The sequence below is a fragment of the Paralichthys olivaceus genome, chromosome 14 (assembly GCF_024713975.1).
Source record: "Paralichthys olivaceus isolate ysfri-2021 chromosome 14, ASM2471397v2, whole genome shotgun sequence".
Classification (NCBI taxonomy): domain Eukaryota; kingdom Metazoa; phylum Chordata; class Actinopteri; order Pleuronectiformes; family Paralichthyidae; genus Paralichthys; species Paralichthys olivaceus.
This window is the reverse complement of record NC_091106.1, coordinates 20,011,761-20,037,500: the sequence shown is the minus strand read 5'-3', so window position 1 is coordinate 20,037,500 and position 25,740 is coordinate 20,011,761. Positions and strand designations below refer to the sequence as shown.

Here is a 25,740-nt window from a genome sequence, read left to right as displayed (position 1 = left end):
TGTGCTCTGAGTCAGGGTGTGGAAAATGTGGTGCCAATCTGGATCAGGGCTTCAATCCAGGATTAGTTTTTAAACTTTTCTTTTTTTTTTTTTTACAGGGAATAAGAAATAATATACGAATCCTTATGACAAAATCCGGCCCGATTAGAGGACTGCTGTATGAGTCTGCGGATTGGTGCAGCTCGATCTGTATTTAGCTGATGTAATGTAAACGTATCCTTGGTTTCCTGTTTACACATTCTAAATATTTATTTTGGTTGTTAGTGGAGAAAATGAGACGTTGATGGACGTTGTTAAAAAGTAAGTGTTGGCTTTCCATTCCCTTTGTAATATCTACAATATATAAATATATAAAACATTTTCACAGAGCCCTCACGTTAACCGTCACTGTTGTTGTCGTCACTGACAGAGATAGAAACGACCTGATGGACAGAGAGTGAGAGAAAAGCAGGAGCATCAATAGAAAACACAAGTTACCATTAACCAGTATCTGCAGCCATTCACTCACATGTTCCCACACTCGGAGGAATTGATCGGTATTGAGCACATGTAAATTACATTGATTGTCTAAGCCCTTTTGTCTGTCTGTATCGGTGTGTGTGTGTGTCTCTCTCTCCCCTGCAGCTGGTGGAGTTGTGTAGATCCGTCCATCCTGCTGCCTCCAGCGAGCACTACCTACGAGGTGTGAGTCTTGTTTGTTTGACTGCAGCAGCAGCAGCGACGTCCTGTAAGTAGAACATTGTTTCATCAACAACAAACTGAGGACAAGTCTATCCACCAGAACTACTACAGTCTGTCAGTATAAAGAAGTACGATGGAGTTATTGACAATACACGTGTTTTAATATCGGGTGGTTGAAAGACACAAGTAACTGAGACAGAGTGTTAAAGCCAAATATAAATACAGATTTAAATATAAAATAACTGAAGCTACACCAAGTTGTGCATTAGACTAACAAAGCCTGTAAAATGATGGAAAACAGAACAACAGTAAAACTAAGAACACAAGATAAAAATTTAAAAAAAAACCAGAACTCAAATAAAGATAAGTAAAAACAGTAACGATGAGCAGAGTCTGCTGAGACAGACAGACAGACAGGGGGCGACACACCAGAGGGAACCGGGGCCAGAGTCCCCACCCAGCAGTAGGGGAGTTGCGCGCTCTGGAGGGAGGAGCGCTCATATCAGCGTTAGCGCAAACAATCGCTCCCTCAGTGTGTAGCTGAGAGAAGGAGGGAGAGGACCTCCTCAGTGCAGACTAAACAGTTCTGGGTTTGTTTACGTCCTCTCGCACAGGGGACACGGACCAGGCGGACTATTCAGGCGTCCCTGTCTTCACCACAGACCCTGGGATTAATCTCACTGTGTTGCTTTGTGTTCTTTTCCTCGTGGACGTGAATGTTTTTGCTCAGGTTGGACCTGTGGATGTTATTCGGACTCGCACTGATATCATTGTTCTGATAAGTCACCACCAGCCTGACAGCGGTCATGCCCTGCTGCTGACATGCACCCTCCGACCAGGTGAGTTGGCACAGAGCGCGCGAGTGTGTGTTGGAATTAAAAAAAAAAAAAAAAACACTTTCCCCGCGCGCACGTCACAAACACACGAGTTTATTCTAACTTCACATTTCACTTTTCTTTTCTTTTTTATAATAATAATACATTCACACCGGATCTGCTGTAACATTGCGACGCTGTGTCACTTTACTGACGAGTTTTCGTCGTGTGGGGAAAAAAACGCGATTTAAACCGAATGCAACTTTAATTTCATGCAACGATCCTTCAAATGTTAAAGCCGCACTTTCACACCTCGTGGAGGTTTAATCTGTTATAAGAGGAACTGTTATGAAGTAATTTTTGTTTCAGCGTTTTGCTGAACGTTGCCGGTCAATGCAACGCGCCTTCATTTCCTTCTACTGGATCCCACAACCCACCAGTCGTGCGTAAACAGCGTTTCACCTCAGTTTGATGCTGCGTTAGGGTGAAAATGACAAGTTGTTCACGTCGATGCAGATGCTTTGTCTTCAGGAGTGCAGAGAGGAGGGGGGGGAGAGAGAGAGAGAGAGAGAGAGAGAGAGAGAGAATGTGGTTTATTAGCTGGGCAAAGTTTTTACAAAACTTTTTGGACGACACGATGATAAGTTTTCCTCCAAATAGAAAAAACCACATTTTCTTACTCTTTCAAAAACACATTTTTCTTCTCTTGTTGATCGAGGTCACAGAGTTCACTTGCCTTAAAGTTCACCTCTCCATTAGGAGATAGGAGCGAGACCCATCCAGACGACAGGACCCGCCGCTGCTTTGGTGTTATTACTTATTTTAATGGACAATTAGCGGAATGGACGAGGAGCTCATTTTTCTTAACTGTTGTATTAGAAGTTAAGGAGACGGTGGCAGTGTCCTGCGGGTGGCGGGCGCGCTCTTCTGGGTTATTTTGAAGAAGAAGTTGGCAAATGATAATAGCAGGACACACACATACTGTCCGTTTAACATGTTTGGTTTAATGGTGACATGAAACTTTATCGTGTGAACAATTTATTTCCTGTTGAGATTAGACTCCTCTGTCATCGCCCACGGAGACAAAAACTCCAGCTACCACTTCATCTAAATACAGAAGATGAAACACCTGATTAAATGTATTGTTTGGTAGTTTTCTGGCGCCGGTAGATGTCCGCTGCTTCCCTTCCGTCTGCTCTTCCCTCTCGGTGATGTGATCGCCGGCACGTTTCGGTGCCACTTCTTCCACGTCCCGCCCCGACGCGCTGCTCCTCGTTGCTCTCGGATATTCGCACCGAAACTCGCGGGGAAGGGTTACACTTTCTCCGGGGGCAGGAGGAAAAGTCTTCAGGGTCCAGTTAGAGTGCTGTTAACCCGTGCGTAAAAACACCCAATTAATACCATAGGTGCGAAAAAGGAGTTTGACGGTAGGTGACGTGAAGACTTTGTGTTTAAATTACAGCCTCGTTTTAGGTCACTTTGGCACAGAAGTAGGTCAGTGTCAGCGGGAAGGAAGCTGTCGTTTAGTCTGGACAAACAGGAAGCGCAGCGACTAAATATTGAAATTTTAAAGTCCCCTTTGTTGATTGTAACGTTTAGATTCGAGATTGTGAAATGCCAAATGTGTAAAATACACTGTTCCCTGAGGTGAATCGGTGTTTTTTAACAAAAGAGACATGACAACTGAATTTTTTTTTGGAGGGGGGGGGGTAGATTTAATTGAAAATGACATTTCCAGAATGGTGACTCTGTCAGACTCTTAGTGACGCAGTGGAAGTTAGTCCAGACGCTTCCTTCATGCCCTGTTACTCTTCTCCCTGCAAGTCAAATCTGCTGCAATCAACAACTTCTGTCAAACAAAGGAGACGCACTGGGCGGTCAGTTTGGACAGGAAGCCTGCAGCTACCGCCTGAACAGGAACACGTCCACTGCACGTTGACTTATCAAACACTCACTACACACTCGCCAAAAGCTGATAGGCACAAGCGCGTCTGTGCGTTATCAGCTGAGATAGAGTATGGTTAAGCTTCTTTAAAAGAAACCTATTGTCCACGGTTTATTTTTGGCATGGAGATCCCGTGCGTAAAGGGCGTACCTGCGAATGAGCAGAGTGTAAACGTGAAATCTTCCGAGGTCCAGTGCTTTACGCGCCGGGCACTGCGCCGCCGCACGTTCCGCTGCAGCTCCACATGCAACAGAGACGCGGGGCTGTAGGCTGTTTGCGCAGGGTGATGAAAGCCCAGGCTCACGGCTCCGCTCTGTTCATCCAACAGACCACCAAACCGGTCCGATGGCTCGACCGCAGTAACGACAACAGAGGAGAGCGGAGGAGATCTACCACCAGTCGGTGCCGCCGAAGCATCAGAGCAAACCTCCCGTTCGAACAACAACAGCAGCGATACCGGCTCCGTCGGAGGAGGAGAGCCGGTGTCGCCGGCTCGGTGCAGAAGCAGATCCTCCGTGGACAGCCTCGGCGTGTTTCAGAAGAGATCTATATTCGTCTTCCCCCGCCGCAGATCCAGTGGATATTTCTCCTTCGACGGCGACTCGCTGCCGCTGACGGCTGACAAAGCGACTCAGACTCCGAGCCTCGGCAGCCAGGTGATGAAACACGCCTTGCAGCGCATGGCTGAGGCGCACGGAGGAGGACCGGGGACGCAGCTGCATGGTGAGCACAGGCACCTTGATGATTAACTGATGACTAACCTCCGATAACACACATATGGAACATCAACGTGTCTCATTACAAAGTTCACTGATAAGTTTGAAGTGGAAAAATACAAATCCTAACAAAAACAAAAGCAGGCTTCACAACTTGTGCAGCACTTTTCTTTCTATCGAGGTTAAGTTAGTCTCCAGTCGCTCCAGTGTCATTGACATCAAGTTTGCTTAAACATAACAACAACAATGCTATAAACCAATTTGTACCCTCCACAATCAGATAAAGGAGGGTTGTAAAGCTGCAATCTGAAGTGTTGGCGTCTAAAAACACAATACACACTCCATAATATCTGTAGTTGTGTGTGAGAGTTACTGTTCTGCATCAGCCTGTACAAGCTGCTCTGACTGTTTTCACTGTGTAGCTGCTGCTGTCACTGCTGCTGGTGTGTGGGTGTGCGGGTGTGCAGTAGCCAAGCACAAGCTCCCTGAGGCTTCCTCTGTCAAAGATTTGGGCGGCGGCGATGGTGGTGAAAGTTAACGGTGACATGCAGAAGATGAACACTCATTAGGGAAGACTTAGTTTTTCCACTATACTCTGCTTTCATCTAGTTTCCGGTGAGTAAGTCACATGCTGATTTAGTGACTTAAACTAAAGCCGTTTTCAGACATGACGTGTGGGTAAAGTCGTCTTCTTTGTTCGGTTTATTGGTGGGTGGCAGCCAAGGTGCATTTGCAGTCATCTGCTGGATCAACTTCTTCTTCCTCTTCTTCCACATCAGCTCATGTGGATAATCTCAAGGTCCCTGCGTGTCTCAAAGCCGTTTATGATCCGTAAACAGACTGTGAAGTGTAAAATAGGTTCACTTCCCCTTTAACAAGTTGAAGTGTTGAAGCAGTGAAAAAGTTGAAGTGATGAAAGTCCACTTACCATTTTTGGAGCTCAGCTTATTTCATGACATCAGTTTTTATTCTCGTTAAACCAACATCACATTTCAAACGCGGCTTAACGCGATTAGTTTTTTTCCTCAGCGTTAATGTTCAGAACAAAATATGACACGGAGTTTAGTAGCTTTGTGTTTCTCTTGATAGAACCACCCAAGTGTTTGTGGAACACTCATCACTTCTCTCAGCCTCGACCCTGTTTTTGTTTCCGCTGTTTATTTAGATACAAAGCAAGACACGCAAGTCTGTCACCTCCAGCAGCAGGGATTCAAAATAGAGCTGCAGTGAACTTGTTTATATGAGCACATGTTAAAAGAAAAATAGACTCCTGCCTGTAGTTGTGAGGCTCTTGGCTGTAGTTGTCTTCGCTGTTGCCTGGTTTCAAACCAAACGGAGCCGAGAGGTTTGAGATTTGGCAAAACAAACAATAACAGAGTGAATCCCCTCGAAGTGAAAAAACATCTCACTGTTCAGAAGCATTTATCATCCTGATAAGATTTTACTTATTTGTTTTTCTCAGATTCTTTAAACAGAAGTGGTTTTTGGACTCATTCGGACTAGTCCGGATCACATCGGCCTTTATCCAGAGAGCTCTTGAATCTCGTCTTCTTTCTTCTACGACTCCTCTTTTCATCCTGAGATATTTGTATTCTTTTAGTTTTGCATCAGCAGTGATTAGCTTCACTTATTCTTCTCTATTGCAGCCAGACAGACGAGATAACAGTCAAAACAAACCAGCAGGCGTGTGCGTCTTATTCATTAAGCACAGCAGTCAAAAAAGGCCTGTGTGTGTGTGTGTGGCAGTCAAAATAGGCCTCCTGCTCTTTTGTGCAACGCAGACAGAAACGTTTGGCTTCTCATTCAGTCCACTCCGTCTATCAGATAGGAAAGACAGGAGATAAACACACAGAGACACAAAATATCGTACACGATTGTCCTCAATACAAACACGGTCTCAGTTATCAACACTGCTGGTCGCTTTGTGTTCGAGACGATGATAAAGAGCCGGAGCTTGAGGAGGATCAGTTCATCGTCGTGTCGTTGGTGTTGCTGTGACGTCTCCGTGATCTCTGTGATCACAGCTCCGGTCACAACACGTCCTCCTCCTCTTCTTCCTCCTCCTCCTCCTCCTCCTCACACTTTGTCTTCTGCTGATTTTCATTCACAGGGTTTAATTATAACACAACCTCAGGGGCCGGCTGCAGTGAGACAGATTTTGCCGGAGGCTTCGATCTAACAAGTTAATCGGCTGCACCAGGCTGACTAATGATTGACTGTCTTAAGTATGTCTAATTCATAATGCATTGTGGGTAAATTCAGACTCTTCAGATTAAGTTTTGCCTTTCGCAAGCTGCAGTTTTCTGTTGGAAAAGAGAGACAATTATCTGAGACCGACTCGAACCTGACAGGCATTCTGTATTTGTGTCGAAACACAAATATTTGTGAGTATTTCTACATATTTGTGTCTGGAAATGATTGAATTTGAGCATAAACCTGAACCTTTTCTTCAGCCTCATCCTTCTCTCTGTAAACATTTGTGCCCTGAAGCGAGTTGGATGACTTATTCAAACAGCTTCACTGTCACCTGGCGGCTTAGTCTGCTCCAACCTGCCTTTAAACACTAACCTCTGAATTTAAGTCACACAGTTTTTAATTGATGGATTACCAGCGTGTAGTTCTGGATTATACTCCACTGTCATGTCCATCTCTCCCTCTTTGGGTTTTATCTGTGTGGTCTGCAGCGCGTTCCATTGATTGGGACTCAGCCTCTTTGCTGTATCAGCATCTTCATTGTTGGAGGATGTTAGAAATATTAAGTGTAAGTTTCATAACTGCGTGTATGAGTCATAAGCGGAGACCGGTAACAGGTCAGAACCTTTCATATGTCAAGCTGAGACTATAACAGATTAACCACGAAAACACACACATATTCTGTATGATTGCTCAGCTGGCAGACTGATATTTCCCACCATTTTTCTGATGATGCCATTGAGACACGTGCGTATGAAACACTGTGACTGATTCCAACTTATTTTTCTAATGTTCTGCTCCATGTTCTCTTATATATTTAAGTCTGAATTCACAACCAACTGTACTAAAAAAAAATCTTTTAATCTCACCTGCTCTGAGTCACATCTCCTCTGTGGGTTTTATCTTGTCAACGTGACTGTGCATCTTTTTTAACATCAAATAAACTCAACTGGGCTCAAACTAAAAACAAAGTCTCTGCTTTGATACCGTGAACCACTTTCTGAATCACACTCTGCTGATTGTTTCCCTTGATAAGGTGGTTTAAGTTTAAGATTTAGGTTACAGTCTCAGCAGTGTTTACATCCACTGAGACTTGTCCCACTCTTGTTTCTGTTCATGTTACAAGTAATATTTCAAACATGTTGGTGTTCAGCGTTATTAAATAATCCAACCAGTTGTTTAATGTGAAGTGTTTGTGACCGTATCAGCAGCATGTTGTTCTCTCCTCTGTTTCAGAAAGCTCTCGCAGCCCCTCTAGCAGACGGCACCGAAACGCAGCAGAGGACATGCAGGCGGAGGCAGTCGGACAGGAGCTCCGACGAATTGGAGATGATTTTAACAGACTCCTCCTGTTAAGGGTCAGTGATCACACTGTGGGTGTGTGTGTGTGTGTGGGTGTCTATTGATTGACCAGGGTTTATTGATCCACTGCAGGTCAAGTCAGAAAAAGTCAGTTAAAAGTCAGTTAATCTCTTTCCTGGGCGATTGGAGCCTATGATCAGATGGTTATTTCCAAAACGAGTTGACTTCTGATCAGAAAGTAAACTAGCAGAAAATCCAGATACCACAGTAACAGCTGCAGTGAAAATAGAAAGAAAACAGACATGTGAAACAAGAAAGAGCCCCTCGACAGCAGGAGATGGACTTGTTGAGCCCAGACGAGGGAAAAGCAGCTTTGTTCTGCTCTACAAAGCCCTCGGTTACTTACCAGCATCAGGGGAAGAAACTAAAACAAACCGGAGTGGTACAAATTGGGTGTTTAAATGTGGTGAGACCCACAGCGGCTCATTGACTGCTCTCATTATAAAAGTGGAGCCTGTTTGTTTTGCCTCAGCAGCTGTAATTTAGCTGATTTACTTCTTGGCTCTCAGACTGAGGAACTGAAGTGATGTGGAGGTGTTTGTGACTGCTGGGCTCTTTATTGGCACAAGAGAGTTATGTGTTGTTACTGGGTTAAATTAATTAGGCAGGAAATGCAAATCATTTTACACTTTAACGACTCGCACCAATCAAAAGATCGAGGCGCCAGCAGAGACACAGTTTGGGATCGGAGCAGTAGTAGCGCTATGAAGCAATGTTTTTCCAAGGGCGTCTCAAATTTAGTTTTTGCGACATGACCAGTTGTGTAATGTCGATAATGTTTTATGAGTAAAATGTTTGTTAGACCTCAAAGACGCACAGAGTGATTTCTGCAGGAAGATGCCAGCGTGTCGATGGCGTTTCTAACACGCGACAAACTCGGACAAGCTTCTGCTGCGCTCGTCTCGTGTGAACGTTTCCCAGTGTTCATGTGTGAAAGCAGCTTTGGGAGCATTTTACTGTCACTCAAAACTAATGAGCTTTATTTTTTCTAAATTTAAATTTTCTTGAATTTTGTTTAGAAAGGATGACATGTGACGGAGTGAGTTTACCCAGCTTAGTCAATCAGCTCCGATTATGACATGAAGTGACAGTTACATCAGTCTGACTGATGCTTGACTGAACACATAATCACATTATCCCAGGGAATATGAATCCTGCGAATGCTGCAGTTAAACCACTTTTAAGTGGGAGCGGGTGTTGTGCAAAGTTGCATCGCTGTAGTTGGAGCTCGTCTCCTCCTGGCTTCTGTTTCCCTGGCAACATTTCTGCAGGTTGCATCATCACAGTTGTATTTACTGTATCACGGAGCAGACTGGAGCGTTGGGAAGCCAGAGGGGGAAAACTCAGTGCTCGGTTGAGTTCACCCTAATCTCATCACAGAAATGGATTAAAAAAAAAATGAAAGTCAACAAAAAGCATGACAGGACCCAGTAAAAAGCCTTGAATTCTCCCCCGGTGTCAAACGCTTAATGGCTGTAAAGCTGAGCAGTTAAATAAGACAGGAATGTGCTCCTTCCTCCCCCCAAACACACACACTCCCTCACCAAAGACCCACAAAACCCCATAAGGGATATTATTTATGCTATAAGCAGCGGTCATGTTGCTTTCAAACCAGTGGAGCTGGGTTATGCATCCATCACTCAGGTCTTGATGTCGATCAAATCCTGCGTTTAACTGTCTCATGCACGATCGGATATTCCGTCAGCACCTCTGTGACCGATTCACTGACGTCTGTGTAAAAGTCAGAGGGATCACTCAGTTCATTGACATCAGGACGAATGTTCATCGTTTCATTTGTGTGGAAAATCCCGTGAACTGGGTCACAAAACATGCCAAGAGTCGCTCAAGGGGGGGGAAGGTGGTTTGGCCCCGACGGCTGTGAATGGAGCTGTAGAGGAGAAAGGGAGGCTGTGGAAATATGTGAGTGTGATGAGTTGAGGATGTGACTCATCCCCTCGCTGCCTGGGAAGACGGAAAGAGAGAGAGACGAGTGTGAGTCTTGGTGGTGAGGTCTCTGTGACCTGGGTAATAACAATCCAGAAAGTGTGTTTGCACAAGCTGCTGAACAATGAGGAGGCAGAGAAAAGAGGAACGTGGAGGCTTGTTCCCTGTTCTCTCACCAGGTGTTGGTGGTTCTGTGAACAAGTGCTCGGGCCTGAGTACTCATGACTCCACAGTGCAGATACTTAGTCATCACACTGAGACGAACATACAAGGGAAGAACAAGCTCAGTGTAATTTGTTCTGCTGAGATTGAACAATCGTCCCGTGCTAACCATGACTGTGATATAAACGTTAGGCTGTAGCAATGTGTGGGTGGGGGAGGGGGGGGGGGGGGGGGGGTAACTTTGCAGAAGTGAGGGATTTTGACTGAATCCACATTAAAACCTTTTATTTCAAAACACATCACGACACTCATGCTTTAGAAATGGAGCTAGCACTGCTTCAGTTTTAGTCTCGACCGGCAGACATTTGGAAATAATGATGCACCATTAGCTTCCTAGTTGTGTTGAAGTGATGACTCGGTTCAGCCGTGATTGGAAATCACTGTTAGCTCTGACTGTAACAGTTTGTCATCAGTAAAAGTGAAAGGAATCCCTGTTCGTTCATCATTGCTGTTTCTTGTTCTCATTCTAAACTGAGCAACTAATTGCAGTGATTCTGGCACGGCCCATGTACACGAATGGTCTCAGGTGGGTTATTATGGGTGTAGATTTCTTCTGATACGGAGGTTAAATGCTCGTCCGGATGGAAGTTGGATGTAATCTACGATACAAGTAGGATAGTGAAAATACTCACATTTTACCTTCTTGCCGGGGAGTCAAACAAATGATCAGGTGTGTTGTCTTTTAGCATTGGGCAAGAATCACAGAACAGGAGCCAGGGTCAGTCTGAACTGAGGAGGAAGGAAAACAAGATTTTGTTTGTTAGAAATGCGTCATCCTCTGATCTCTTTCACGCTTCAAAATATAAATGATTCAATCTGATCCGATCATGTCCTTTGCATAGCAGGCTTCAGGCCAACTCGCTGCCGTGCAGCATGCAAAACCCCTGACCTGAGAACAGTTTGAACCAACAGAGTAGTAAACGTAAAAGTAAAAGTTCTCAACATTGCCGCGTTCCTCACGCTGTCATCAAACAGGCCCAGCAGGATGGATGAATCATCTTGAATCATATCTGGCCCTGGGGTGACTTCATGGTGATTATGTAGCTGCAGCTGGGCCTGGACCGTAGACCCACGATCCCACCTTCTCTGAAAACCTGCACATTTAGAGAGGAAAGAACTTTGTTATTACGGCACGGGCTGCTGTGAAAACTTCTGCGCCACAGACGATGAATCATGCAGACTCTGGTGTTTTCCTGACTTTTCTTCCAGCACCACAGTTGGTGTTGCCATGAAATGTGCTCCTCAGATTCATGATGAATCCTCATAACTGTGGAGATCCTTGATTAACCTTTACTTTGGCACCTCCATGGTGCTAATATCTTCAGCAGACTATTGGGTATATGGATATTCTCCGGACTTTGCCTTTCTCATGAATGATGATATTGTGACATTAGATTTGTTTTGTATTAACAGTCAATTTATTACCAGGCTCAGAGGGCTCTTACTGACAAGTTCTCACATTATCACCAACTGTTCATCACAGCACAGTTAGACCCAGTGTTGACAAAAGAGCTTTATTCAGTGTCATCGCCTGAAGGCCTCTGCCAAGACGCGGAGCCGCATCACCTCAGGCTATAAAATGACTCACGCTACCTGAGATACATTCACACACAAACGGCTCACACGTTTTTTATTGCCTGAGAAATTAGCAAAACACTTTGATAAGAGAAACCTTTACACGAAAACAGTATTGAAGTGATTCATTTTCAGGAACATGGGTTTATTCACTGATATAATGATGAGTAATCATTTGTTTTTCAGTCGTCTTCCCTCTGACTCGCTCTCCTTTGTCCTCATTTAATCCACCCTCCCTCTCTGTCGTTCTCTCTCAGTTAAACATTTACACAATATGTGCGTGATTATGTGTGCGTGTTTGTTTTCAAACATCTGTAAACCTGCTCAGTGGTGTGTGAGTGTGTGCGTGCTTGCACGTACATGCATGTGTCCATGTGGTGTGACAGTCTAGTGTCCGTGACAGTGTAGATCCATTATGGCTCAGCCCTGTGGTTAAACAACTCTCAGAGAGCAAAGCACAAGGTCTAATTATCCTGCCAAAACACACACACACACACACACACACACACACACACACACACATTCTCAAACAAACTCCAACACACACTCTTTGACTGTGAGGTACAACCCTTTGTCCTGAAGACAGAAATAACCCTGAGGAACACTGGACCCGTCGGGTGTCACCGGCTGGCTGCTCGTTTTTTTTGTTTGTGTGCGATCGAATGTACGTGAAAGACAAAGAGCGGGAGAGACCGTGTTTAGCCGTCCTTCACTTTCCACGCATGAAGCTCCTTGTTTGCATTTTAAAACATGACGCTCGGCTGTTTCACTGTCACAACCGTGCCTGAAGTGTTTGTGAAGTGAAGAATGTCTGTCACACTTCCGCCAAGTCCGAACAATCCAACACACGATCGCCAAGTTCATTTTACAGAAATAAAGGAAGTGGTCTCATAACCTTAATTATTTATTTGTCATAAAAATTCCAGGATCTGCCCCTTTAATCCACCTTCGTACCAGAATGTGACGGGTTCGTCCTTCACCCCGACCCCATCCCCCCACAGAACATAACCGACCCCAACATGACCATGACAGGAGACAGTGATGGACGTCATCTGTCAGATTCAAAACCACCATAGCATCATTAATGCCACTCTTGTGTGTGGGTGTTGAATTGCAGTGTGAGATGTAAAGGATAATGTGTACACTGATGTTTACATGTCAACATGACTTCACTAAGATAGAAGCACAAAGTCATCTCTGAGGTCCTGGTTAAGGTTAGGGATACTGTTTTGGTTTGGCTGTCCACAATGAATGGAAGTCAATGCCTCGTCCTAACAATGATAGCTGTGCAAACTTGTGTGTGTTTGAGTGTGTGCGCGCCTTTGTGAGCTATTTTTGAGCGGCAGCATAGTAAGCTGTGGTAACCAAACAAAGTCACATGAGCTTTTTGGAACGGGCTGACTCAATGTTTCCACTGTGAAAAGAAAGAGACAAGAAGACGAGAAACAAACCGAGCTCAGAAATTTGAATCCGCTGTATCACACACGTGTCTTTCCCAAAGTCTCGGAGCAGAAACAGCAACAGTTTCCAAACACAAACAGAAAAATATGGCAAATATGTGAGAGGGAAGGTGGATATCAGAATCTCATTCTATTTGTTTCCTTTACGGAGTTTTCTGATTAAAAATAAACTTACACTGGTCTGCGATGTTTTGAACTCATAGCTTGTGTTACTTTACTATCATCTGTTTTGCAAAGCGCTCCGTCCTTGTTTTCTATTAGCTTCACTACAAATGAACTTGCAGACACTTGAGATAATGAGGTAATTCATTGAGGCTCTTAACGTAAGTCATATATTTGAAAAGAAGATGCTTTCAAGAGCTGCTGAGGAACTCAGGCACCCTTGACTTTGTTTCTAGCTTAATGCACAAACCTGCCAAGTCAGTCGTCCATTTTTATTAGTTTTCTTTTTCTTTTTATCGTTTTCTTTGATTTACGACCTGATTTACTTTTGTCATGCACGAATGCAAATCTCTGATGTTGGACTTTCCGACCAACATTTGAACTCATCACCCCAGAAGACTTTTGAAATATTACTCTGCGTTAAAGGCACAGTACTGATTACTGATGTAAAATGAGGACGATGTTATTTTTATTGCCATGGATCCTTACACCTGTTTTATAGGACCTTCATGTTTAATCTTTAATGAACGGAAACCAATGGCTGCCAATATACGATTTTAAAAATCTGAAACGTTGTGTGGTTCGGAAAATGTGTTCAAGCAATCTGCAGTAATTGCAACATGCATTAACATTGACCATTTAAGCAGATGTGCAAATGTTGTGCACAGTTTGTGTCATCGCTGAATGAAAGGTTGTGTGGTTGCATGATTGGTTCGCTGACACGTCGACTGACTGGTTGTGTGGTTGTGTGGTTCCTTAGTTAGTTAATGTGGATTATGATCCGCTTGGTTTTCTCTTGTGTTGTAGATTTAGTGATTATCTAATCGCATGTTTGTCCATCTGTTCTTCCATTGCATCACAGCGACACTCATGTCTGATTGTGTAAGTGCATGTGCAACACTATCACTCTGTGTATGTGTGTGTACACAAGAGATGGACTACTGCCTGTGGAGTTGCAGTGACAGTAGGAAAATGGTTTGTGGCAGCAGGTTTTCTATTTTCAGATGATGATAGGGGTTATTTGAGGTAAGAGTTCAAATGAGGAAACTATTAGAGGAGCCACAAGTGTGTGTCTCTAAATGTGTGTTTCCTTTTCTGTAATCCGAAGGTACAAGGTTGAAAATCAAGAGTGTTTAGTGAGGCAGGTTTTGGCTTTGTGTCAGATTCTTTGGCTTTGTGTCAGATTCTTAGTCTGCAGTTTGTCAGCTGAGCCGTACATCTGTTCCTCATTGCACTGGAAATCAAACCTCTCATCCCGACTGTGAAATACAACCAATCACCCAAATAACAGACCAGCCCCGTCATCTGCTTCTGGTGTTTTTAATCGCAGGCAATTATTTGTGTTCCCAGAACACTTGGTGTACCGTAGCCTTTTTGGCTTTGCTGTTTGTGATTGAAACAAAATACGACACATTAATTTATGAGTTTAGGTGGAGCTGGTAACTATATTTTTAAAACTTTGGACAAAGTATGCTGGTTGCTTTCCTTTCCTTTATCTCAACATAAGATCTGGTTGATACTGCTGATCACATGCAAATACATCAGTTTTGTTAAACCACGAACATCCCAGCTGCACCACATCCTCCTGTTCTGTGCTAATTCACAGTTTCTCCTGCACTTTCATTAGCAGTAGGTGTATAATATAGTCACAACCACGACTGTGGACAGCCATGCAGCTGCGACTCAGGAGGAAGAGCAGCTTGCCAGAAGGTTGGTGGTTCGATGCCCCAGCACGAGCACCGAAGTGTCCTTAAATTACCCCAAAGAGTCTCGAGACACATGTGCAAACAGGTGAATGTGATAAATGGTGTAAAGTGCTGTATTAAAACTTAATTAGCGTTGCATAAGATCAGTCCATTTATCTTTTACCGGAATATAATGTGGAAGGACTTCAACATGTGTTCATTTTGTCTTCAGAGTCAGAACAATCTGGAGTTTAACTAACTCTTCCTTATCTGGAATTGTAATAAGTGCTGTGAATCCCAGCTGTTCCAGTAGAGCTCAGACTGTGGTTGTAATGGCTATAATGGATTTTAGAATCCATGCTCTTTGCAATAATTTAATAACAACATGTATCAAATAATAAGTATCTAGACATCAATACTTCGACAAATTGAAGATGTAATAGTAAAACAAGCTTTCAGTAAGTTTGCTTAGTATCTTGAGACTCGTGTATTTGCCAGTGTGGTCCCTTCCCTCATTTATTTTTACTGCAGACCATCTCGACAGATCAGATCATTACGGCGGTTCATGAGGTGAGGAAAGAGCTCCGACGCGCTGCCAACTTCAAAACCACAAACCTTGAGTCTGTCTCCCGCAGCTGCTTTGAGAGGAGACAAGTCTATAATGTGCAATATGATGCTAACGCTGCTGTAAGAAAACTGACATTAATAATAACGTCACTGTTTTCACAACAAAAAAGTACGATCACATCTCCTTAGGCCAGAAATGGTGTTATCTGAGAAAACAAATGATTGAAGACAAATGTGACCTCTTTAGTGGGTTTTTTCTTTTTTTTTTTTCCAGTTGAAAATTCAGTTTAACTTTCCTCTCAATACGAAGTGCAAATCTGTGATGTCAAACAACAAACTCTGGAGCTCGTGTGCTGCCAAACGAAAGGGGGAGGTCGGATTTGTGGGTTTTTACTGCTTCTACACCCACATGAGCTCTGATTTATGAAAGTGGCAGAAGTGCAGGTCGCAGGGATGAAACCAAATCCACAAAATTCAATGTTTGGAGAGTTTGCTCTTCGACGTAGCTGCCAAACACATCAGTCCCTTGATGACATTCAAGGAAAATAAAGGCTCAGTTTTTAGCTGCAGAGAAATTAGCCTCTGCTGCTCTCTCAGCTGCTTCCTACACCGGTGTCCCCAGACGTAGATGTGAAGTCAGAGAGTTCATAAGGTAACGATTAGTGGAGAAGAAATCTTATAACAGAAAAGAAATAACATATCTAAACCAGAATCAAGTGTTTTTCCAGAAATATATTTGTGCCAATTTTCTTAGTTTTTTTTTTTTTTTCCAGAAAAATGCGTAGTTTACTTTTTACGGTGGATTTAATTCAAAACTCAGCAATAAAAAGCTAATAAAGCTAGCAGCCCTGTACTTGTGTGGAAACAGTGGTATGATAATGATATAATATTTATTATGGTAACTGTACACAACTGTCATTAGTTTGGCAGGTATTTGATCGTTATTGGACGAACTGAACTTTTGAACTGATAACGCTGCTTGATAAGAAGTGAAGCGATCATTAAAGTACACAAAGTTTTTTTTTTCCCAGAGGGCAACATTAATGTCACAACCTTGTTCAGAAATAATCGTTTCCCTGCCTCTGCTACAGTGGACGTCTTCCTCTGAGTCCATGGATCTGGTCGGTCGGCTTGTTTAAACTGTTCTGTGCAGGAAACCAGAGTCAAGTCTTGTTTAAATCAGTGCTCTGGCGGTTGTTTGGTCAGCTCTGACCTGTTTGTGGGACTTTGTGAGTCCGATGCATAATTTGAATCAGACCATGATTCATCACAGGGTTGAGGGTTGACTAGTCTTCCCCTCACCTGTTTCCTCCTCCGGCGTTAGAGGTTTCTGTGGCTTCTGGCTCAGTTTTGGAATCAAACCACCAAACCACACAGCTTTGATATCCCCTCCCTCCCCCCCTCTCTCTCGCTCTCCCCCTCTCCCCCTCTCATCCATAAAGATCCTGTTATTCAGAGTACGGTCTCGCCCGGGGACTTATTCTGTGCCAATGTCTGGATGGTATTGTACAGTCCATCCGGTTGGTGTGTATGTGAAGGGCTTCGTGCCAAAACAGGACATCATCTCCCACCGGAAAAAAATGATTTTTACTCTTGTAAATACCAAAGTTATTCTTGTAAACACTTCGGTCCGAGTGTTATAAAGTTTTATTTATTAGCTGAGCAAACAGCAGCCGAGGGTGGGTCTTGTTAAGCAGATTTCAGCTTCATGCGTTCGGACAGCTACGCAGCCGCCTGCTGGGGCCCACGATCCTCTCATCAGGGTTTGAAGACGACGTTTGGGGAAAGTCTTGTCCATAATATGTGAATGTGCTGTTAGACCAGTGTCATTTCTCTTTTCATTTTCATTGTCCCTTGTCAGACATCCTTAAAGGGGTACTCAGACTATTTAACACACCTCAATGGAGATCAGCCTGTTGTCCTAAGTCAACATGTTTAATTCATCAAATATTCGCCAGCTACAATATAAGAAGTGTAGTATCCAATGTTTTTGAGACTTTGTGAAACTGAAACGCTAAATTAGTAATGTACACCTTTAATTTTGAACATTATTTGACCAAATCCTTCCAGCAGCTGCTCTTTAAACTCTTCAAACGCCTTTCATTAAACAGCGATGCTTTGTCCTGTTATTATGCTCTTTATTTAAATGTAATTCCTTTTGACCCCATTGGGTTATTTTAAAGATGCATACAATTGTGCATAAGGATATCCGAACAGTTTGCATAAATGGAAACTCTCTTGAGTTAAGCTAGTTAAAGTGGATGCTGTAACTGTTGTGTGGTCAAATATCGGAAGCCCTGTAGCAGCCCACAACACGTGCAGATAAACACACCACATATGCATTGATACACACAGACATTAAGAATTCACACCTGGAGACGCAGAGAGTAAAGACAGTTGAGGCAGGATGTGGAAAACTGTACTTACCTGCTTCCTGTGGATGTAAACACACAGTATGTGTGTGTCCTTTCATTTTAAATCATCAAGGGATCCTCTGTGGCCCCACAGTGTTTACCTGAACATCTGATGTATGTCACAACACACTGAGAACATGCTATGCAAAACTAAATGCAAAATGTTCATTGAGATGAACAGGATTTTCACCCCTCGGTGTCTTGAATGAAATGACTCCGCTGGCGTTTGAGTTTTGGAAACTTCACACTACCTTTTTACCCAATAACCACAGAAATACTTTGGGAATATACCGTCCAGCCACAGGAGCCAATAATTCAAAACTTAAATGGCGTTTGCCAGTTAAGATAAGATAAGATAGCTTTATTATCACTGCTTTATTGTCACTGCATCAGCAATGAAATTCTATTTGAGGCCGTCCAGCAAGATTACGCTAAAACTACTGAATGTATCTTAGTGGAAAGATGAGATACGGAAACCATTACATTTTGGTACAGATCTGGATCAGGATTCTTTTTATTCATCAGTAACATTTCGAGAATACAGTGCTTGACAGATTTAACTGAATAACAGCGAGTAGCGGTCCACGGACCCATCCCCCTTCATATTGCTGTAATATTTAGATTTTTTTGACGAGACTTTTCCATAAGTTTTGTGCGTCCATGTTTCCATATTTCTCTCATTAATGCCGAATCTCGTCTTTTCTCTCTTCCTTGTGTTCCAGAGGGCGGGAGGGGGACACAGACACATTGTCATCCATCCCAACCAGCTGCCGCACGTCCACCAGGAGCCTGCTGTGCTGCTGTGCATAGGCCTCCTGCTCCTCGTGATCGGACGGCTATTCTACCTGCAAGGCAGTACAAACCTCCAGGACCACTCTCAGGTTTAGCCTCTGGAAAACCCAGCAGCCGTAGCATTTTTCTTAATATATTTGTGTTTTTGCATCTATCACATCTTGCATCTTCCTTGCGTTGTGGGTGACTTGATTTTTACCCTCCATGCTTTTTTGTTTCAAATGAGGAGGGAGACTTTTAATTTGGACGGAGATCACTTATAAACACCTTTAAGGAACTCTTTAGCGCCTGTATTTTTGATGTTGCCCCTGTGTTTTTTTCCTTCACGGTCTCTGACCCCTCGCGATGCTACCAAAGAGCCTGGATTTTGCACTCCTTTCCTCCTGTCATCTAAATATGCCTCTCTGCAAAAACAACGCCTGTGGAAATTCAACTGTGCCTTGTACAGTTTACGTCATTCTGCTTTTCTTCGTAGCTTCTTTTAACCTCTTTTTGTACAGAGATTATGTTTTCACTGGGTGATCAACTCTGCTGACCCGGGGGAGTACATGGGTTCACTTAAGTTTGAGGCAGAAAAAAGCTCCTGTCACATAAGTATCCAGGATGCAACAGACTTGTGACCTGTGTGGGAACCAACCGGGCCAAAGCATTTTTATCCAACCTCTTCATCACAGTGTTTTTCTACGACAACTGTGCCATTTAACTTTTAGCTACCAGGAAATATTGTGTTATGCTTGCACTGTCAACTGTTCATCAGCGTTTTCAGCCCCAGGAAATATATTGTCTCACATCAAAAACCATGATGTGCTGAATTTTGCAGCAAAAGTCCTGTTCGGACTCGTTTAATACACATGGAAACGAGAGCCGGGTAATGGAATATTTTCTGTGGTCCTCAGCAATGTGTTCAGAATGGTCTTCATGCTTTTTAAGAACTCCAGCATTATGCTTCAAGAATATTCATGATCTCCAGCTGAGGAGATGAAACATCATTGCTTTCAAAAAAACGATATTTTGGACAGTAAATAACAAGATAAGGGAAAACAAACCCTGGACTGATCAGCACATGCAATCTTAATATCACCCATCTTTTGCCAAAAATGAAATGTTTGAAATACTTGATGCTCTTATTAATCTACATCAATAATATTATGTCCATTTTGATTTTTGTGTCATATCTTAATACCCAAGGTTAAGTTTTAGCTACAGTGGCTCCTGCTACTGTAAATATTTTAACTTTAATTTAGATTGTATTCTTTTGAAGGTACATGAGCTGATGCACAAAGCAAGCGGAGTTGTTGAAATGAGTTTTCTGAACATGCACAGTTGGAAAACCGATACATTAATAGTTGCATTACTTTTACACTTCACAACGTACGTACTAGTACACAATAGACATCATGAGCAGTTCCTTTGTAAATACCAACCGTAGAGTATCTGATACCAGTCTTCCTCCGCACAGAAGAGCCCGTGTTTCTCTTTCTGAAACCACTAGAGCCATTTGGCACATGACCCCCACCACTACCACCAACACCACCACCCCCCCCTCGCTGAAGTCTAAAAGACTTAGAAGATTTCTGAGAATTTCCAAACCACTTTCATCACCAGATACAATATGTGTTTATTGATTCGGGAAAAAGTCCTAAAAGCAAAAAAGCATTCCGAGGCTTCATTTAGCTCTTTGCTCCGGTTGTATTTGGTACCAAAACAAAGATTTTGCACCTTAATTATCAGACGCAGGAGCAGAGAAGTTCACTGGTTAATACAGTGACGAGATTTTAAACCATGTTAATCCTTTAAAGCGTTTGATTGTGTCATGTTTACTCATCTCCTGCCCTCTGCGTTTACAAACCTTAATTTGACATTTGTTTAACATCTTCCATAATAAGTGATCAAACCAGTCGTGTTACTGTTCGTAGTCTCAGCCTCTGGATTTATCATTAGTGGCTTCACTGAGTGTAGCAGGCGTGTACCGGTTTGTTGACAAGGTCGTGTGTTTATTAGCACAGTGATTCAGACGCAGGCCAAGTCTCCTCACGCCTGCCAGGTCATTAAACACTCACAAGAGAGATTTCTGGACAGGAACCAAACACTGGATAATACAGAGTCAAAGAGGGTTTTGTTACTGACTGGATATCTAACAGTAACAACAAACACTGATAATACCAGCTTCAAATTAAGTTGGCTACATTTATTTTTCTTGTCTTTTATATTTATGAAAAGATATCAGTCATGGAGATTGTTTTTTTTTTTAGGTCTTGGTTTATGATTACTAAGATGCATGTTAGGAGATACAGCTGATTCAATAAACAGCTTGGGAAAGTGTGAAAACCCTTATATGCATTAATCCAAAAATATGAAACGCCTGCTCATTTGTATCCACAAACAGCTTGAGTTTTTTTATTTTGTTGTGTCATTGTCCTGAACAAGAATTATGCAAAAGAAATTTGACCTAAGCACCTTATTTTATCGAGAGATCATACGTGTATTGTATGTTTTGTCTGTAGGTGAGGAAGCTGACTTGTAAAAATCAAACACTTAAGATAAAGTGTTAAAGTTTAATCTGATCTCCACAGTCCTTAACAGCAATCATTGTGTTTTAAAGACTCATTTATGCTGCGTTCACGTCCCATCAGAGATGCGACAGTTTAACCGTCACTGCCCACATGCTTCCGTGGGTCTTTTACATCGGCATTGGTTATTGCCACTAGAGGGCACTGCAGAGCTGAGCGTTTCTGACAGCAAATTCGTCAATTGTCACGTGACACATGTCGACTTGTAAAGTCTCTTCTCAAAAAGTTCCGTCATTGTTGAAATTTCTCACTCATGTGATCTTGCATGAACTATTGGCTACACTGCCCCCCCACGATTTCCCGTGGTACTGCTCCGTTTCGTCCAGAGACGTTTTCAGAGGACGTTCACACACATGGACAAAATGAACGCAGACGGACGGTTCTGTTCGTTTCCGCATCAAACGTTGAGCATAAATGAGCCTTAAATGTCGAGTGATGCAGTTTGAATTTTGACCAAAGACATTTTTGTAAAACTTCATTTTGGGTTGTTGTTGATGGTACCAGTGAAATATTAACAAATCCTGTGTCATTGTGTTGTTTTTATCTGTATCAGTTAATCACAAAATCACATCAGCTGCTGTGTGAATCAGCCTCAGTTTGACTGAAATAAAAATGGAAATGTAATTTGTTTTATTTTTGACGAGATCAACCGGCGTCACTGAAATGTCCTTTAAAGCAATTTGACCGAGATCTGAATAAGTTGATTTTCAGGAATCCCAACTTAATGCGTTTAAAAGCTTTACCCCTCAGTCGGAGTTAATCCGATTCAAATGAAAGTGTCTGTTGTTATTTGTGTTACGTGTGTTGAATTTATGTGTCCAAAACAAATTAGTTTCGCTCGCTGTGAGGTCGTCCAGACGAGCAGCAAATCAGAGCAGCAACAGACGTTTGCTGTTAAACATTCAAGTCATCTTGGTTTGTTTGCACGCTTCAGTCAACACCAATTCAAAACAGATTAAGTGATCTGACCAAATCATTTCTTAAACTTTCATCACGGATCAACTGAGATCTGTCATCATACGTTTTAATGGTCAATCTAGCTGCTCAGCCTCAAAGCTTCGTTTTCAAACTTCCTGCAATGCATCAGGTTCTCTGTTCAGGTGCATGCATAATGTATACAGTGAAGATATGGCTGATTATTTTTCTGTGGATGAAGTCGACAGCAGGAGCTTCTTTTGTACAGATGCAGAAATCCCTCCCACTCATCCACCTCTGATGTAACTACTCCAAGTAGTTTGTTGAGAAATCACGACGTCACATTAAGCTTAACCCCGGAATCATTTGTTTTTGGAAAAGCAGCCCAGCAATCGTACAGAGGTGCACAACAATTACAAATAGCCGCTAAAATCCACAAGATGAGACGCATCCCGAATATAATGACGAGTCGAGGAAACGCAAAGAGATGAAAAATGACCATGAACAGTCTTGATCCTATTAGTAAGGAGTGGTGGCGTCTATCGTATCTGTGTCCTTGAACCTGTCATCTCATAATCTGGCCATGGCTGTCAACTGTTTATTGGAGTAGCTCATATTTATGATTTCCAATATTTCATATGAGTAGAATTAGAGATTTTTATCTGGAATAGATTTTAAAATATTTAAGATTTTAGATTTTTAAAGCTGCCCCTGCCCGTAGAGCCAGTTCTACTGTTCGGTAGATTGGCAGTTGCCAACCAATGTCAAGGTACCAAAAAAGTTATACTGTTAAAAGTATTCAACTTAACTTTTAATTTTCATCACACATGATCACATGACCCCCCCCCCCCCCCCCCCCCCCCCCCCCCCCCGCTGTGACGCTGAGAGCGCTGTGAATGCTTCATGTTCGTGATATTGTGCCATGTGAAACCTAAGACCTCATTTTTGAAGTACTGTATTACAGCCGGAGAGTGAGAGGAGAGCATGGCAGGGAGGAAACTGAAAGATGAATTACCGTCCTCTGAAACCGATATGGAAACCTGCTGATGTGCTGCTTCACGTCTAACTTTAGTATTTGTTACGGGACAGAAACAGTCACAGTGTGAAATTCATTGTTTTACTGCTGGAGCAGCGTTCTGCAGATTTCTGTTTGTTCTGAGCTTTTAGGATCAATGGAACAGGAGAATCATTCAGAGGAGAGTCAACTTTACATATTTAGTGTTTGTCATTAAGGGCTACTTTGAAGGACAGCCTGTCTTATTCATGTCTTTCGTGTAAACAGAAGTTTGTACTCAGTTGCAAACTAAAAACTTCATAAGCTGGTTTTTGTCCACAACGTCTAAAAATTTCAGAAAGCTCACAGAGTTAAAAGTGTCAAAGATCTTGCCTGATCTGCTTTGCTCGAATAAATGGCCCCGGTCTGTATTGTTTGGATTTCTTCTTCTTCTTCTTTTTTAAATTTTCTGACGGACTAGACACGGGTGGAGCATTGTTTCCTCCTGCCGGTTAAAAAACAACAATGCATTTGTTCTTTGTATATAGAACTGGGGAGGGAGATCCGATCACAAGTCGTCACTGGAGACCTACGTTGAGTTTCTGTCGGTTGTGAACTGACGTACTCGGAGCTGACCACTTGTGAACGGATCCCCCGTGATGCCTGGTGATGTTTGGTATGAAGAGGGCCTGGGGTGTGTTGTGCTTTGCTGCAATGTTGTACAGAAATGCATCTGCTAGAGCGTGTGTGTATAGATATAACAAACTTAATAACTCCAAATGACCCAGTACATCTGTAGCAATATTATTTTTTTGGTTTCTGTACTGTTATCGTACACTGAACATATTTGTAATATGATAATTTCTTTCAAATGCTTTTATTACTGTAAATAAATCTTTTTACATGAAGTGCATGAGTGATTTATTGTATATAGGTTCAGTTAGTTCAGTTATTGAGCCGAGTGCTTTACAATTTCGAGGCATTGCACTTAAGTTGATGTTATATATCTTCAATAGTTTCACTGCTACATCTTTACAAATTAAGACTTCTATGACAAAACACATCTAATCTTTCTGAGGGAGATAAAGCTAATCTTCCTCTACTCTTAGAGAAAGATTAACTTTATCTCTCTCAGCCACACAAAATGTCGTTGGCTTCTTAAAACCCCAGAGAACTGACTTTTAAATCTTAGATTTTCTGCATAACGTTAAATATTCATGACCTCTCTCTTTGTGTTTCCACTCTAAGCTGCAACAGAAGCACAGTACATCATAGTTAGACTGAAAAGAGCAGGACAAGGAGGAATAATTACTTCAGTGTAGTATTCATGTGTTGTGAATTTTGTTATACAACTATAAATATTGTGTCCTAATCCTCTAAATCTTAGACTGATAGACCATCGAGCCTGTTAACACAAAGACAGGACAAAATAAACATGTCCACTAAACCATAAACTGCACGTCCTTCTGAGAGTTTACTCTTAACCAAGATATAGTGAAAGATATGTTTACAAACTGTCAACTCATTAGACATTCTTCTGTGAAATCTCTGCACGATCCATCACCAGCCTCCTCAGTTCATCTCAGGTCATTGTACTTTGTTGGCATTAAAGTTAATTTAGGTGCAATGAGGACACTTTTTTTTTTTTTCCTATACTTGTCTGAACTGTCTGAAGCAGACTCTCGTTATTTTCTTTCACTTGTCCTCTTGTGTGTGTGTGTTGGTGCGTGCGTGTGCGTGCATGTGCTCATCTGCAGGACACGGAAAGTACGGTGCCTTCCACAGCTTGGTACAAACACATGCTCAGATAATTATGTCTTCCACAAATACACATTCATATAACTCATTAACACACACACACACAAACATTTGGTCATGCACATAAAGGCCTCCTGCATTCACACACACACTGACACACACAGACACACACAGACACACACTGACACACACAGACACACACAGACACACACTGACACACACAGACACACACTGACACACACTGACACACACAGACACACACTGACACACGTGTGCATGAGTCAGAGCAGCAGGGTGGATTCCTCCATCTGCAGAGAAAGAGAGAAGTAACTGTTTTAACCCTTTGTGGTTCAAGGTGTGAGGGCAAAATACTATTTCTACTTTCATGCAGCCGGTTGGCTTTTGTTAAATTAGATTATATACAGATCTTTTAAAAATGTCTCACGGAGAATAATATTTAGAGGAAAAAATACTAGACTATTCGTGTTTTTCGACAAATATATAATGAGCACTTATATCTACATTTTAGTGTGTCATAAATCTTTTAATCATGTTTATATGAGGTTTATAAACGCCTGACTGTGTTAACCTTTTGGACCCATATCTTGTGATCATCTGAACGAGCCTCCGCACAAACATCCACCAGCTCTCACTTTGCAAATTGATTAGCTTCTTTGGTTATGGCTCGTTAAGCAAACCTGTTTTTACTTCAATGCCACAGTTTACACACCAAGGCAACTTCAAATCTGTGCTCACAGACCCGCGTATAGAGGAATGAGGGCGACTGCCACAAACCCAAGACCCCCTGGGGTCCCCCAAATGCCCCAGGTTCATTGTATAACAATTTGTGTACAGTAATTAAATTACAATTTAATGGAATTTTTTGATTGTGCTTCACTAAAGCACATCAACTAACATGATAAAGACCTGAGAGGGGGTTTGTCTTCATCAACTCAACCTGACGTCCTGT

General features: G+C 42.4%; 1 protein-coding gene and 1 long non-coding RNA gene across 2 annotated transcripts in view; both read left to right on the top strand.

The window, feature by feature from the left end:
* The window catches only part of LOC138413712 (uncharacterized), a 10,859-nt gene extending 9,954 nt beyond the window's left edge, over positions 1–905 (top strand). Inside the window, exon 4 of the long non-coding RNA XR_011246128.1 lies at positions 625–905. This is a non-coding gene — a long non-coding RNA (uncharacterized lncRNA). The remainder of the gene's footprint in view (positions 1–624) is intronic.
* Positions 906–1,168: 263 nt separating this feature from the next.
* bcl2l11 (BCL2 like 11) lies at positions 1,169–23,920 on the top strand. Its single transcript, XM_069539146.1, has 4 exons — positions 1,169–1,520; positions 3,770–4,164; positions 7,587–7,708; positions 18,464–23,920. Exons 1-4 carry the CDS (start codon positions 1,504–1,506, stop codon positions 18,626–18,628), a joined length of 699 nt encoding a protein of 232 aa, XP_069395247.1. The 5' UTR covers positions 1,169–1,503; the 3' UTR covers positions 18,629–23,920.
* Positions 23,921–25,740: the final 1,820 nt, after the last annotated feature.

Coding starts and splice junctions, on each gene's coding strand:
- bcl2l11 (XM_069539146.1), top strand. Junction 4,165..7,586: donor ACCGGGGACGCAGCTGCATG/GTGAGCACAGGC, acceptor CCTCTGTTTCAG/AAAGCTCTCGCAGCCCCTCT. Junction 7,709..18,463: donor ACAGACTCCTCCTGTTAAGG/GTCAGTGATCAC, acceptor CTTGTGTTCCAG/AGGGCGGGAGGGGGACACAG.